At 44.4% G+C, this 14,403-nt stretch overlaps 1 protein-coding gene and 1 pseudogene across 1 annotated transcript in view; one reads left to right on the top strand and one right to left on the bottom strand.

The window, feature by feature from the left end:
- The window catches only part of LOC144503611 (ATP-dependent translocase ABCB1-like), a 102,505-nt gene that overhangs the window by 37,545 nt on the left and 50,557 nt on the right, over positions 1 to 14,403 (bottom strand). Inside the window, exons 10-13 of the mRNA XM_078228215.1 lie at positions 10,034 to 10,234; positions 3,713 to 3,859; positions 2,120 to 2,224; positions 1,865 to 1,942 (exon numbers count right to left, since the gene is read on the bottom strand). Of these exons, the coding sequence (XP_078084341.1) occupies positions 1,865 to 1,942; positions 2,120 to 2,224; positions 3,713 to 3,859; positions 10,034 to 10,234 (531 nt within the window). The remainder of the gene's footprint in view (positions 1 to 1,864; positions 1,943 to 2,119; positions 2,225 to 3,712; positions 3,860 to 10,033; positions 10,235 to 14,403) is intronic.
- Positions 9,109 to 9,221, top strand: LOC144481821 (U2 spliceosomal RNA; annotated as a pseudogene).

Raw genomic sequence — 14,403 nt, 5'->3', positions numbered from 1 at the left:
ATATCTTCTGGCTCTAACGTCATGAATTATACAGTTGGGGTTTTGCCCTGTATTTCATGGTGGGGCAGGCATGAAAACTGCATGATAACAGGCGCCATGTTGAAAACATCATTGACCCACCATTGGAGAAATAAAATGCATCTCCTGAAATTGAAGATAGATACCCAGGAGAGGATGGAAGATGGACTTCCTCAATGACAATGAATTTGAAAATTCCACCTGCAGATGCCCCCCCCCCCGACTCACTTACGGCGTTCAAGGGTCCAGGGTTGCTGGCAGCCTCCATCCTGATCTCCGGAGGCAGCCCCATGTGTTGCTCAGGTGAGTCCTGACTTCCGCACATTATGTTGTCCGAGACGTGTTCTGGACTGGCGTGTTTTCCTGCTGACATCAAGGAGAGTAGCCAGGTTCCGCACACATGAGGACGGCCTCAACCGGGATATTGGGTTCATGTCACACTATCTGTAACCCCCACAACCTGCCTGGATGTGCAAAATCTCACTAGCTGTCCTGTCTGGAGACAATACACATCTCTTTAACCTGTGCTTAATGCTCCCTCCACTCACATTGTCTGTACCTTTAAGACTTGATTAGCTGTGAAGACTCACATTCCAATCATTATTCATGTAAATTGAGTTTGTGTCTTTGTTCCCTGTTTGTGATCAGAACTCCCACCCACCTGACGAAGGAACAGCCTGTTCCGAAAGCTAGTGGCTTTTGCTCCCAAATAAACCTGTTGGACTTTAACCTGGTGTTGTTAGACTTCTTACTGTGTTTACCCCAGTCCAACGCCGGCATCTCCACATCATGACATCAAGGAGAGACAGGGGCAGGTGGAAAATTCCAGGCTGGTCTTCATCTGCATCCCATTAGCGGGATGCAAATTAATTTCATGCCTGCATCCAGTGGGCTTCCCCAGTCTGCATGGTGAGTACCAGCGGAAGATCTTGTGGGAAATTAACGGTGACATAAAACCAATTTTTGTAGTCCTGCCGAATTCATCCTTCATGGAGAATTGACTTTGCTTCCCGCCACAAATTCTATTCCTTAATCACCGACTTCATCTATCTCCCTGCCAAATGTCTGTGACTGAACCAGATTGCTTTCAGTCTTGGGTGTTAGATCTGACCCTCGGTTAAGCTTCTGACAAAGTATTTGTGCCATAATTAACATCGCTTTCATCATCTGACACAATCTATACCTCAGCTCATCTGTTACTGAAACCCTTCCCATGCCTTTGTTACCACTATACTCGACTTTTCCCACACAGTTCTGGCCAGCCTCCTACATTTTAGCCTTCATAAACTTGAGGTTATCCAACACGGTGCTTTCTTTGTTCTCATGAGAGTTCTGTTCATCCATCACCCCTGTACTCAGTGACCTGCAATGACTCTCAGTTGAGGAATGCTTGGAGTTTGAAATTCTCATCCTGTTTCCAAATCCATCTATGCCCTCATTTCTCCCTGTCCGTTACTTCCTCCAGACCTGCAATGTTCCAACATAACTGTGTTCTATCAATTCTGGCCTGTTGCTAATTCCCAATTTTAATCACTCCACCATTGGTGGCTCTGCCTTTGGCTGTCGTGCCCCCAAGTTCCAAAAATCCCCTCCCTGTATTGGCTCAGTTGAGTCATTTAAAATCAGGAGCCCTATACTCTGAGCATCTCCAGGGCTGGGAAATACCCCGAGAGGTGTGAATTTCCCTTCCACCTTGCAGTTCCAAGTAAGGTTAAAATCTGTTTTGAGCACTCTGACTCAGATGGTGGTGGAAGGGTAATTCACGGAATTACATTTCTACAATGTGCACAAGACACTTCAGTCCTGATAGCTGACAATCATACAACAACTTAGAAAAGTGACTCACCTGATGCAGCATGGTTTTAAAAGATAATCCACGTAGCCTCATAGTTAGGATTTCTCCAGACTTTCCGAACATGTATCCCTTGAGGATTTGAACAGAACAATTTATGATTAATATAAAATATCAGCTTAACATATGTATTTTCGAACATAATTCCCTGAGAGATTAAACCAGCATTCAAAGTAAAATTTCAATCTGTTGGTGTTTTTATAACTTCATTTTGGTGGGTCAGAGGTTCAAAACTTCCGGATCACTGACCTGCAGACTGTAACTCACAAAGCTGATAATACCCAGAACCAGGAAAAGCAAGGAAAACAGAGCCGTCTTCTGTCGTTTCACTTCAGGGTCTAAGGTTGCAAAAACCTAATTGAAATGAAAAAGAAAGTCTCACGTTTATATAACATCTTTCATTACCTCAGGACACCACACAGCACTTCACAACCAATTACATATTTTCCTGTAACGCGGTCACTGTTGTAAATTAGGCACTCAATTTTCAGACAGCTGGGTCCCAGAGTCAAAAATCTGAGGCCCGATTCTCCCATCGCGACCCACAACTTTTCTGGCAGGTTGGAACAGAAGATGCGTCTGTTGGCCATTTTGGGGGTTCCCCACGAACTTTTACGACCCGTGCGCATCTCCCAACTGGAAGAAAATGGCACCGCGGGGAATGCGCAGAAGTCCGGTGGGAAGTGAGGTAAGTCATTTGAATATATATTTTAACATATACTTTAAATGCGATTATCGGGCCTGGCACAGAACTTGCCGGGCCTGATAGCATCTCCCACCCCGCCAGGAGTACTTCATTCCGGCGGGGTTTAGAATAGCTCCCCACATTCAGGGAACTAGCGGGAGACCCCGCTGGTGTGAAGAGGGGGGTAATCGGGGCCCCCCAGGGGATCAGGCGGCGGGGGTGGTGCTCCCTGGGCATGGGCACCCTGGCAGTGCCAGCCTGTGCCCCCTGGCATTGCCCAAGGGGCAAAGTGCCCACACCCAGGGGACACCTTGGCACTGCCCACTGGGCATTGGGCAGTGCCAAGGGGGCGGGGCTTAGGGGCGATTGGGGGGTCCCGCTGTCACTCTGCATTGGGACCGGCCTGGGCCGGAGGAAGGCCAGCGATTGGGGTGGGCAGGGGGTTGGGGGGGTGGGGCAGCACTGCGGGGGTACCGGGCTGACCAGCAATCGAGCTGGCCAGCAAATGGGGAGACTGACAGATCTGGACCACTGCACATGTGCAGAGTTCCAGAGCTGTCAGACTTTGGTGCGAATAGGCCCTGTCCCCCCGGGTTTCTAATGATATTCACGATTGTGATGTGACCCCTGCATTGCACAGAGTGGGGAGATTCAGGTCTGAAGCTGCACTGAAAAAACCGTCATGATCTAGAACAGTTTTGCCACCAATTCAGCACTTTTGGGAGAATCCCCCCCCCCCCGCCCCCCCGCCCCCCCGCACCCCGCCAATAATGATCAAAACATGCCTTTGTTTTGGTCTCGTTAGAGGGATCAATGTTGGGCAGGGAGAAATTCCTGTTCTCCCTTAAACTATTAGAATGAAATAATTTACGTCCACCTGTGGCAGTAGACAGGGCCTCAGTTTAAAGTCTCATTTCACAGAGGGCACTTCCAACTGTGCAGCACTGAAAGGTCGGCCCACATGTATACTCATGTCTCAGGAGTGGGATTGAAACTCTGTAGCCTTCTGACTCAAGCAAGAGTGCCATCACTGGGCTAAGACTGACACCCAAACTGAATGAGTAACCGTCATTTTCCAATGTAAATTGTAACAATATATAGATTAGGCTTATGATTTTAAATTTCTGAATTGTACCAGAGAGATAAAGGTAACTCACCCCAATAATCCTGGAAAAGATCACAGCAAAAGCTGGTGTGACAGCAGCGGCTACCACAGCGGCTATTATTCCTATGACAATGTACAGCCACTCTGACTTGTTCAAAGCAAGAATTTGCCAAAATGAAATGTCTGAAAAACTTTCCTCCTTCAAAATTTGAAAAGAAGAACAATTAATGAAACCAATCTCCAGTCTAACATTCTGCCTGTTCCAGGGTAAACCACAAAATGAGGTTGTCTCGTCTAAACCCTGTTGATCTATAAAATGGCTATCATTTAATGAGGCATTTACTGTACTGCAGAATCTGGCTGGCCTGAATGTTGGGTGTTGAGGAACTTTATCCTAGTGTGAAAGTTGATGCATTGGTTTTAATTTTCCAAACCTCCACAGCTTCAGGGAATGTCCCATTAAGATCGGAAGATATCAAACATAACTTCATTATTCAAAAAGGGAGGTAGAAAGTGGGAAACTATAGGCCAGTTAGCTTAACATCTTTCACAGGGAAAATGTTAGAAGCGATAGCAGAACATTTGAAAAAGCTCATGATAATCAGGCATAGTCAACATGACTTTGTACAAGGAAAATCAAGTTTAACCAACTTTTGGACTTAATAACATTTGCCATGGATAAAGGGGAAACTAGTGGATGTACAATATTTAGATTTTTAGGAGGCATTTACAAAAATACCACACCAAAGGTTATTGCAGAAAATAAAATCTATGTTATAGGGGGTAACATATTGGCATGGATAGAAGGCTGGCTGGCTGACAATACAGAGAGTAGGCAAAATGCATTTTTTACAGGCTGGCAAAATGTAACAAGTGGTGTGCTACAGGGATCAATGCTGGAACTGCAATGGTTTACAATTTATATAATGAAGGGATTGAAGGTATAGTTGCCAAATTTGCTGATAACAAAAATAGGTAGGAAAGTAAGCAAGCAAGCTCCAAAAATATACAGATAGGATAAGTGGACAAAGATCTGGCAAATACAGTATAAAGTGGGAAAATGTGAAATTGTCCATTTTGGCAGGCATAACAAAAAAGCATATTATCTAAATGGTGAGATATTGCAGAACATTGAGGTGCAGATGGATCTGGGTGTCCCAGTGCACCAATCACAAAAGGCTAGTATGCAGGTGCAGAAAGTAATTAGAAAAGTTAATAGAATGTTATCAGTTATTGTGAGGTGAATTAAATGCAAAAATATGGAGGTTATGCTTTAGTTGTACAGATCACTAGTGAGACTAAATTTGAAGTACCATGTACAGTATTGGTCACCTTACTTCAGGAAAAATATAAATGCGTTGGAAGCAGTTCAGAGAAGTTTTACCAGACTAATATCTGGAGTGGGTGAGTTATTATATGAGGAATAGTTAGACAGGCTAAGTTGTAACAACTGGAGAAAGAGGTGACTTGATAGAAACATACAAGATCCTGGGTGGTCTTGACATAGTGGATGTGAAGGATGTTTCCACTTGTGGGAGAATCTAGATCTAGGGGTCATTGTTCAAAAATAAAGGGTCGCCATTTAAAATGGAGATGAGGCAATTTTTTTTTCTTTCAGAGGGTTGTGAGTCTTTAGAACTCTTCCTGAAAAGGTGGTGGAAGCAGAATCTTTGAATATTTTTAAGGCAAAGGTGGATATATTCTTGGTAAGCAAGGAGTGAAAGGTTATAGGGGGTTGGCGGGATGCAGATCTGAGGTTACTATCAGATCAGCCATGATCTTATTGAATGGCAGTGGAGCAAATTTGAGGGGTCTAATGTTCCTGATTTGTATAAAATCCTTGGATCTCATAACGCAAGTTGGTTGTGCTGTCACTGAGCCATATAGATGTTTGTTTTGGAAAAAAAAGTATAATAATGTCATTTGAGGAAAAATGCTAGTGTTAATAATTGTTGGCCAGATTTGCTGGAATAAGGGCATCAGAACTGGCAGCACTGATATCTGAAGTATCCAGGGTTCAGGTTCAATCAACTGATTCACATAGCTGTGCCAGGTTTATGCATTTTAGCCAATGCCTGCAGGAAACGGAGTGCGGCCCAGTCTGGTGACTTGTGCAGTAGATATGCTGCAAGGTTACTTCCCTCCTGCCCCGCTTCCTGTAAAAGAGGACCTACCTAACCAAATTACAACGTATTCCTGGCATCAGAATATTGACGTTGAGACCACTGTTGAAGCACCATATGCATCACTTGATTGACCTAGATACCGTGAACATGGGAAGTCTTGAATTCTTTCCATTTAGCTTTGCCATCTCTGCTATCTCAGGACCATGCTTGCGGCAATTGGTATAGGTTGAGCCACCTACTCCAGGTTCCTGCTTCAGTTCAGAGGCAGCAGTCACTTGGATAGAGACCTCAGTCAGACATCTTGCACACACTGCTGCCAAGGATTCACCAACAGTGTGGAGAATATTTTTTATTCATTTGTGGGACATGGGCGTCACTGGCGGCCAGCATTTATTGCCCATCCCTAGTTGTCCTTGAGAAGGTGGTGGTGAGCTGCCCTCTTGAATCGTGGCAGTCCATGTTCTGTGGGTTGACCCACAATGCCATCAGGGAGGGAATTCCAGGATTTTGACCCAGCGACTGCAATATATTTCCAAGTCAGGATGGTGAGTGGCTTGGAGGGGAACTTGCAGGTGGTGGTGTTCCCATTTATCTGCTGCCATTGTCCTTCTAGATGGAAGTGGTCACGGGTTTGGAAGGTGCAATCTAAGGATCTTTGGTGAATTGCTGCAGTGCATCTTGTAGATAGTACCCACTGCTGCTATAGAGCGTCGGTTGTGGAGGGATTGAATGTTTGTAGACGTGGTGCCAATCAAGCAGGCTGCTTTGTTCTGGATGGTGTCAAGCTTCTTGAGTGTTGTTGGAGCTGCACCCATCCAGGCAAGTGGGGAGTATTCCATCACACTCCTGACTTGTGCCTTGTAGACGGTGGATAGGCTTTGGGGAGTCAGGAGGTGAGTGGCTCGCCGCAGTATTCCGAGCCTCTGACCTGCTCTTGTAGCCACTGTGTTTATGTGGTGAGTTCAGTTGAGTTTCTGAGAATGTCCTCATGTCCTTTCTATTTTTACAAATCTACCGCCCCCGGCATTAATTTAAATTAAGTAAACAAATAAACTGACCACTATTAAACTGCTGTACAACAAGTTACAGAACTGGAAACCTCAAGTAGTTCTCAACTAAACATGTTTGGAAAAAATATATGCAAGGACATAAATGAATTTTTACAACAAGCATGTATGACTGTTGCATATTCAAAATTACATTAATTGCAGAGTTTATGCAAAGAGCATCTTAGAGTTAACCCATTTTCAATGATTTTAACCCACTGAATGGTAATTTCCTTTTCCACAAGCGTCACTGTCAAATAAACACACACTTGGAGTGAAGCATCTTAGCATTGCAGTGTCCAGTTCCTGTCCCTGACAAAAAAGAGAAATGATGTGGAGATGCCGGTGTTGGAGAAAAGAGAAAGACAATGGCCAGAATTTGCTGGTGTGGAAAACCAATTGGATTTTCTTGCATTCTTTCACTCAAACATTGGGGGCGATTCTCCCATCGCGACTCGCAACTTTTCTGGCGGATCAGGCTGGGAGATGCGCGTCACGGCCTTTTTCCGGGATTTGCGCATGCGTCGGGAACGCATGCACATCCCCCAGGTCCGGAGAACAGCCGGAGTCCAGACCACGCTGGAAACCGGCAGGAAGAGTTTAGAAGGATGAGGGGTGATCTTATCGAGACATATAAGATAATGAAGGGGCTGGATAGGGTAGAGGTGGAGAGATTCTTTCCACTTAGAAGGGAAACCAGAACTAGAGGGCACAGCCTCAAAATAAGGGGGGGCCGGTTCAGAACAGAGTTGAGGGGGAACTTCTTCTCTCAGAGGGTAGTGAATCTCTGGAATTCTCTGCCCATTGAAGTGGTGGAGGCTTCCTCGTTGAATATGTTTAAATCACGGGTAGATAGTTTTCTGATCGATAAGGGAATTAGGGGATATGGGGAGCAGGCGGGTAAGTGGAACTGATTCGCTTCAGATCAGCCATGGTCTTGTTGAATGGCGGGGCAGGCTCGAAGGGCCAGATGGCCTACTCCTGCTCCTATTTCTTATGTTCTTATGTTCTTAAGACAGGTAAGTGATTTGAATCTTTTTTTAATGTAGTTTAAATATGTTATGCATGCGATTATCGGGAACTTGCCGGACCTGATTGAATCTCTCACCCCACCAGGAGTACTTCATTCCGGCGGGGTTTAGAGCAGCTCCCCACATTCGGGGAACTAGCGGGAGACTCCGCCAGAACGAAGGGGGGCCTTCGGCCACCGCCCCCCCCTCCCCAAAGGGGTCAGGCGGCAGGGAGTGGTGCCTCCTGGGCATGGGCACCCTGGCAGTGCCAGCCTGTGCCCTCTGGCATTGCCCAAGGGAAAAATGCCCATGCCCAGGGGCACCTTGGCACTGCCCACAAGGTATCAGGCAGTGCCAAGGAAGCAGGGCGTCCCACTGCCACTCTGCATGGGGATCGGTCTGGGCTGGAGGGAGACCAGCAATTGGGGTGCTCCAGGGCGGGGGGGTGGGTCAGGGCTGGCCCAGGAATTGTTGTGGGGGCTGCGATCGGACTGTGTGGGGGGCTGGAGGGGCAGCACTGTGCAGATCCTGGGTTGGCCAGCGATCGAGCTGGCCAGCAAACGGGGAGACTGACAGACTGGAGTCACTGCGCATGCGCAGAGTTCCAGAACTGTCAGACTCCGGTGTGAATAGGCCCCGCCCCCCTGGGCTTTTAATGAGATTCCCGATTGTGACCTCTGCAATGCACAGAGTGGGGAGATTCAAGTGAAAAGCTGCACTGAAAAAACAGTCGTGATCTAGAACAGTTTTCCCACCAATTCAGCACTTTTGGGAGAATCACCCCCATTATTTGCGCTGTAACTTTCTGTCATGAGGTTAAACGTCATGTAGCGATTGACTCTTCCTTGCAACCAGGTGCTAGATCATTTATATACTAATACTGCAGTGTGCAATAAGCTTGTCAATACTTTGCCAGAAAATTCCAGTCCAATATGTTGGGTGGGCACACCGGAAATTGCTTGCTGTAATAAATTGCAACTTAGATTCTTTGCAGATCTTTAACATCATTTACATTGTGAACATTTCCCTGAGCCCATTGTGAGCAGGTTACGCAGCTTTTAAATGTAGAGAATAAGGTTTAAGCTAAGTAATTTAAAAAAAAACAATTTTGGATTTGTGATCCATCCATTGGAAAAACAGGAAGGGTTGAATGTCCTCCTCACACAGACTCAGTTCAGTGTGTTGGGCCAGGGCAGGGATACAGTTTAGGAAGATTTTAGTTTGCATGATTAAAATGTTCTTTTTTCATTTGTTAGATGCAGCAATATCGCTTCTCGGCCTTTTGGCTAAGATCAAGTGTAGTATGGAAAGGATGCTGCACTTGGTTGAGGTCATTAGGTTACATTGAAGCTTCATATGTTTCATATGAAGCAACTTTTAAAAGCGGCATCTCGGCCTTTTGGCTAAGATGCAAATGAGCCCAAGTCTTGGAGGAGGAACCTCCCCCTTCTCCAATCAGCTTGGCTCATGTAGATCGGGCCCAGGACAGGGTGGTTTGGTCGCTCGCCCTGTCTTGTCAGCCTGGATCGGAAATGTCTCAACGTGTTGAGACTCTGAATTGGATTTGATTTGATTGAATTGGAAAAGTATTTTTTTTTTTAAAATGGTGCATGGATGTAATGTGGTTCTGTTCACTTTAAACAAAATGTATGAAACAACCTTGAAAAAGATGGAAGCAGAAGTTGCATTCACTCGATTTGCATCCAAATATTGGAGGTTAAAATATTTAATCGTGTGATGAACCATAATTTTTCTAATTGTTTCACAGTCCTAACACATAATTTAAAAAAAAAGATTAATTTGCAGGATGTTACGGGACAGCATTTATTGCCCACCCCTAGTTGCCCACTCGACCATTCCAGAGGGCATTTAAGAGTTGTGGGTCTGGAGTCACATGTAGGCCAGACCAGGTAAAGGATGACAGATTTCCTTCTCTAAAAGGACATTTGTGAACCAGATGGGTTTTTACAATAATTTCATGGTCATTAGACTTCTAATTCCAGATATTTTGTTGGATTTAAATTCCATCATCCGCCATGGTGGAATTTGAACCCAGTTCTCCAGAATATTACCTTAGATCTCTGGATTACTAATCCAATGACAATACCACTGTGCCACTACCTCCCCCTAATATACACAAACATTTACCAAAACATTTTCAATATTAGTTTAGATATTATATAATTCTAACCGATTTTTTTTCTTGTTCATTATCCATTATTGTTTGCGATGGTTCAGAGGAATTAGTTTGGTGAAGTTTCCTGCTTGATTTTCTTTTGAAGCTGCTCCTGTTGATAATATTCGTACTTTTGTGTTCATTATTTTCTGCTTGCTTCACTTCTTCCAAAGCATCATCCGTTTCTTCATCACTGTCACTCTCCCTGGACGAAGCCTGAAAAATAAGCACAGAGAAAACTGGGATCTAACACTGAACAGTATCTACTATTTTAGCTTGGCCAGAGGTGAACTTTAAAAAGGGTCTTAAATGAAATAACAGGGAAATAAATGGAAAACCTATGGAGGGGGTGCAAAGGGGTTTGAAAGACTGATAACAAGACACCAATATTGGGCAAGGGTAGTTGGAATGCAAAAGAGGACTGGACAAGAGGAATGCAATGTTCCTGAGGGAGTTAGGACTGAAGAAGAAGAATAATTGGGAGAAGTGGTACCATGAAGGAATTTAAGCACTAAGAATTAGGATTTTAACTTTCAGACATTTGCAGCTGTTTACACTGCGGCTTCAGTGTTTAAAATGCTGCCTTGAAAGACCTTGATGAATTTGCTAAAAGTTTGTGAAAAGACAATTAAAAGTCTGGCTAGCCAAATCACACAGCTTTTTGCTTCTTTCAGATTGAACATTGATCTTTCACACTTTGAATCTTCAGTTATAGTTACGGCAGAAACAGAACAGCCAGATAAATACAGGAGTTTCTTTTTCACACACATGAAAATGAATAGAAGATGGTGTCCAGTAAAATTAGAGGACATTAGAAGTGCACTAACAGATGAACAATGCCTCACAACAGAGAATAAAATTCAACTTCTTCAGGAGTGATTTTAATCCTCGTGGCATGTATCAGGAATCGGGTAATTGTCAAACTTAGCGTGCCTGTCTCAAGAAAAAGTGCCTGAAAAAGCAGAATTTTCATCTGGGTAGGCAGGTGCTAACAGAAGACAGGCCTGACACCCGAGAAACAACTTGGAGTCAACCAAAGGGGTTGTCAGGTGCAGAGTTTGGCTGTTCAAGCGGCCCATTATGGTACATTGGGACTTTGTTGCACAAAGTGTATACTGGATAAATAAGCATGGAAGATGTATAAGTTGTCATGAAGGGTATGAGGGGCTAATGGGGATCTGGATGGGCATTGGTTCACATGGAGGTGCTGAGGAGCAATTAGGAATGGGGGAGGGGCATAAGCTAGCATGGAGAGTATATGGGGGAAGACCATTTGGGGTCATCTTTCAAAAGATTCCCACGTGCAGGTTAGGATTCACAACACTTCTGATGAGTCATGAATCAAGACTCAATGAAATTTGTGGAAGGCTAGGACCATAATTCATAGGAGCAGAATTAGGCCACTCGGCCCATTGAGTCTGCTCCGCCATTCAATCATGGCTGATATTTTTCTCATCCCCGTTCTCCTGCCTTTTCCCCATAACCCCTGCGCCCCTTATTAATCAAGAACCTATCTATCCCCATCTTAAAGACACTCAATGACTTGGCCTCCACAGCGTTCTGTGGCAAAGAGTTCCACAGATTCACCACTCTCTAGCTGAAGAAATTCCTCCTCATCTCTGTTTTAAAAGATTGTCCTTTTCGCCTGAAGTTGTGCCCTCTGGTTCTAGTTTTTCCTACTAGTGGAAACTTCCTCTCCATGTCCACTCTATTCAGGCCTCACAGTATCCTGTAAGTTTCAATAAGATCCCCCCTTCATCTTTCTGGTACAGACCCAGAGTCCTCAACTGTTCCTCATACGAAAAGCTCTTCATTCCAGGGATTATTCTTGTCAACCTCCTCTGGACCGTTTCCAAGGCCAACACATCCTTCCTTAGATGTGGGGCCCAAAACTGCTCACAATACTCCAAATGGGGTCTGGCCAGAGCTTCGTACAGCCTCAGAAGTACACTCCTGCTCTTGTATTGTAGCCTTCTCGACATGAATGCTAACATTGTTTTTGCCTTCCTAACTGCTGACTGAACCTGCATGTTAATCTTAAGAGAATCTTGAACAATGACTCTCAAGTCCCTTTGTGTTTCTGATTTCCTAAGCAATTCCCCATTTAGAAAATAGTCTATGCCTCCATTCCTCCTTCCAAAGGGATCTTTTTCAGGATGACAGCCGGTGACTTGTGGTGTGCCTCAGGGGTCGGTGCTGGGACCACAACTTTTCACAATATACATTAACAATTTGGAAGAAGGAACTGAAGGCACTGGAGGAATGGAGGCATACACTATTTTCTAAATGGGGAAATGTTTAGGAAATCAGAAACACAAACGGACTTGGGAGTCATTGTTCAAGATTCTCTTAAAGTTAACATGCAGGTTCAGTGTGCATAACCTCACACTTTTCGACATTGTATTCCATCTGCCACTTCTTTGCACACTCTCCTAGCCTGTCTAAGTCCTTCTGCAGCCCCCCTGCTTCCTCAATACTACCTGTCCCTCTTCATATCTTCGTATCATCTGCAAACTTAGCAACAGTGCCTTCGGTTCCTTCTTCCAAATCGTTAATGTATAGTGTGAAAAGATGTGGTCCCAGCATCGACCCCTGAGGCACACCACTAGTTACCGGCTGCCATCCTGAAAAAGATCCCTTTATTCCACTCTCTGCCTTCTGCCAGTCAGCCAATCCTCTATCCATGCCAGGATCTTACCCTTGATACCATGGGCTCTTAACTTATTTAACAGGCTCCAATGCAGCACCTTATCAAAGGCCTTCTGGAAATCTAAATAAATCATGTCCACTGGTTCTCCTTTATCTAACTTCCTTGTTACCTCCTCAAAGAATAAGACATGCCTATTCCCCACTGGTCAGGTCAGGAGTATCGGGCATCAGCCTGATGAAAATAGGGAGCAGTAGGACTGCAGCTTGGAATACCGGAATCGGGTCCAGCCTCTATTGTGAAAGGTCCATGGAGTTGCCCCAGCTCCATTAAAATATATCCAGCATCCTGACATCTGCAATGCCATTCCACTCAATTTTGAACTATTGTAGAGGTCGCGTTTTATCGTTTGGTGCCTGAGTTTTGGAAAGTCCTGTTGGTGCATTTCTGCTGTCCTCTGATTTCCTTGGCCACCTTCTTCTACTCACCATACCCCTCATTCTGCATTTATGGCAAAATAGGGAGAAATACATGTACGCAGGACTCTCAGAGAATCAATGATGGAGAAAATTGGCCCAGCAGAAAAGTTGTCAATAAAAACCACTGTTTTGTAAAACCAGACATGATGGCATGGCTCAAAATCCACCATCTTCTACCAACTGCAGTGGAAGTTTTCATAGGCCCCAACTTCCAAGCACAGGGCCCTTTTATACATTCATGCAATACATTTGTTTCATTAGCCCGTATACCTTGAACCATTGTATGAAACAAGGGACATTTTCTCCTCTATAATTGACATAATTAATTCTTTATTGGATAAAAAGGTGGTGCTCCTGGAATAGAAGGTAATCTTGCTGGACTTTCCTTCCTCTGTGTATTGTATGGATAAGGCTTTTTAAACCATCAATTATTTCAATATTTTGCCTCAATTTTTTAAGGTGTTTGCAAGCAAAATTAGAAAGCTGTCTCGGTCACAGTGAAACAGAATAATTAAGGCTAATTTTGTTATCACTGAACTGTTATGGTGCAGAAAGAGGTCATTTGGCCCAACGTGTCTGCATTGACTCTCCAAACGAGCATTATGAATAAATGCCATTCCCTTGCTTTTTCCCTGTACCCCTGCACATTGTTTCTATTCAAATTATCATCTAATGCCCACTTGAACCTCAATTGAACCTGCCTCCAACACACTTCCAGGCAGTGCATTCCTGGCCCGAACCACTCCTGTGGAAAAAATGTTTTTTTCCCCCACATCACATTTGCTTCTTTTGCAAATCACCTTAAATCTGTGCCCTCTTGTTCTCGATCCTTTTACAAGTAGGAACAGTTTCTCCCTATCTATTCTGTCCAGCCCCCTCATGATTTAAAATATCTCTATTAAATCTCCTCTTGGCCTTCTCCTCTCCAAGGAGAACATCCCAACCTTTCCAATCTATCCTCATTACTGAAGTTTCTTATCCCTGGAACCATTCTTGTAAACCTCTTCTGAATTCTCTCCAGTGCGTTCATATCCTTCCTATAGTGTGGTGTCCAGAACTGGACACAATATTCCAGCTGAGATTTGACTAGTGTCTTGTATAAGTTCAGCATAACCTCCTTGCTCTTGTACTCTATGCCCCTATTAATAAAGCCTAGAATACTATACGCTTTATTAACTGCTCTCTCACCTTCAATGATCTATGCACATATACGCGCAGGTCCCTTTGCTCCTGCGCTGCCTTAAGCATTTTATCCCTTC

This window comes from Mustelus asterias, chromosome 2, assembly GCF_964213995.1.
Source record: "Mustelus asterias chromosome 2, sMusAst1.hap1.1, whole genome shotgun sequence".
Taxonomy (NCBI): Eukaryota; Metazoa; Chordata; class Chondrichthyes; order Carcharhiniformes; family Triakidae; genus Mustelus; species Mustelus asterias.
This window is presented reverse-complemented; position numbering and strand designations above follow the sequence as displayed.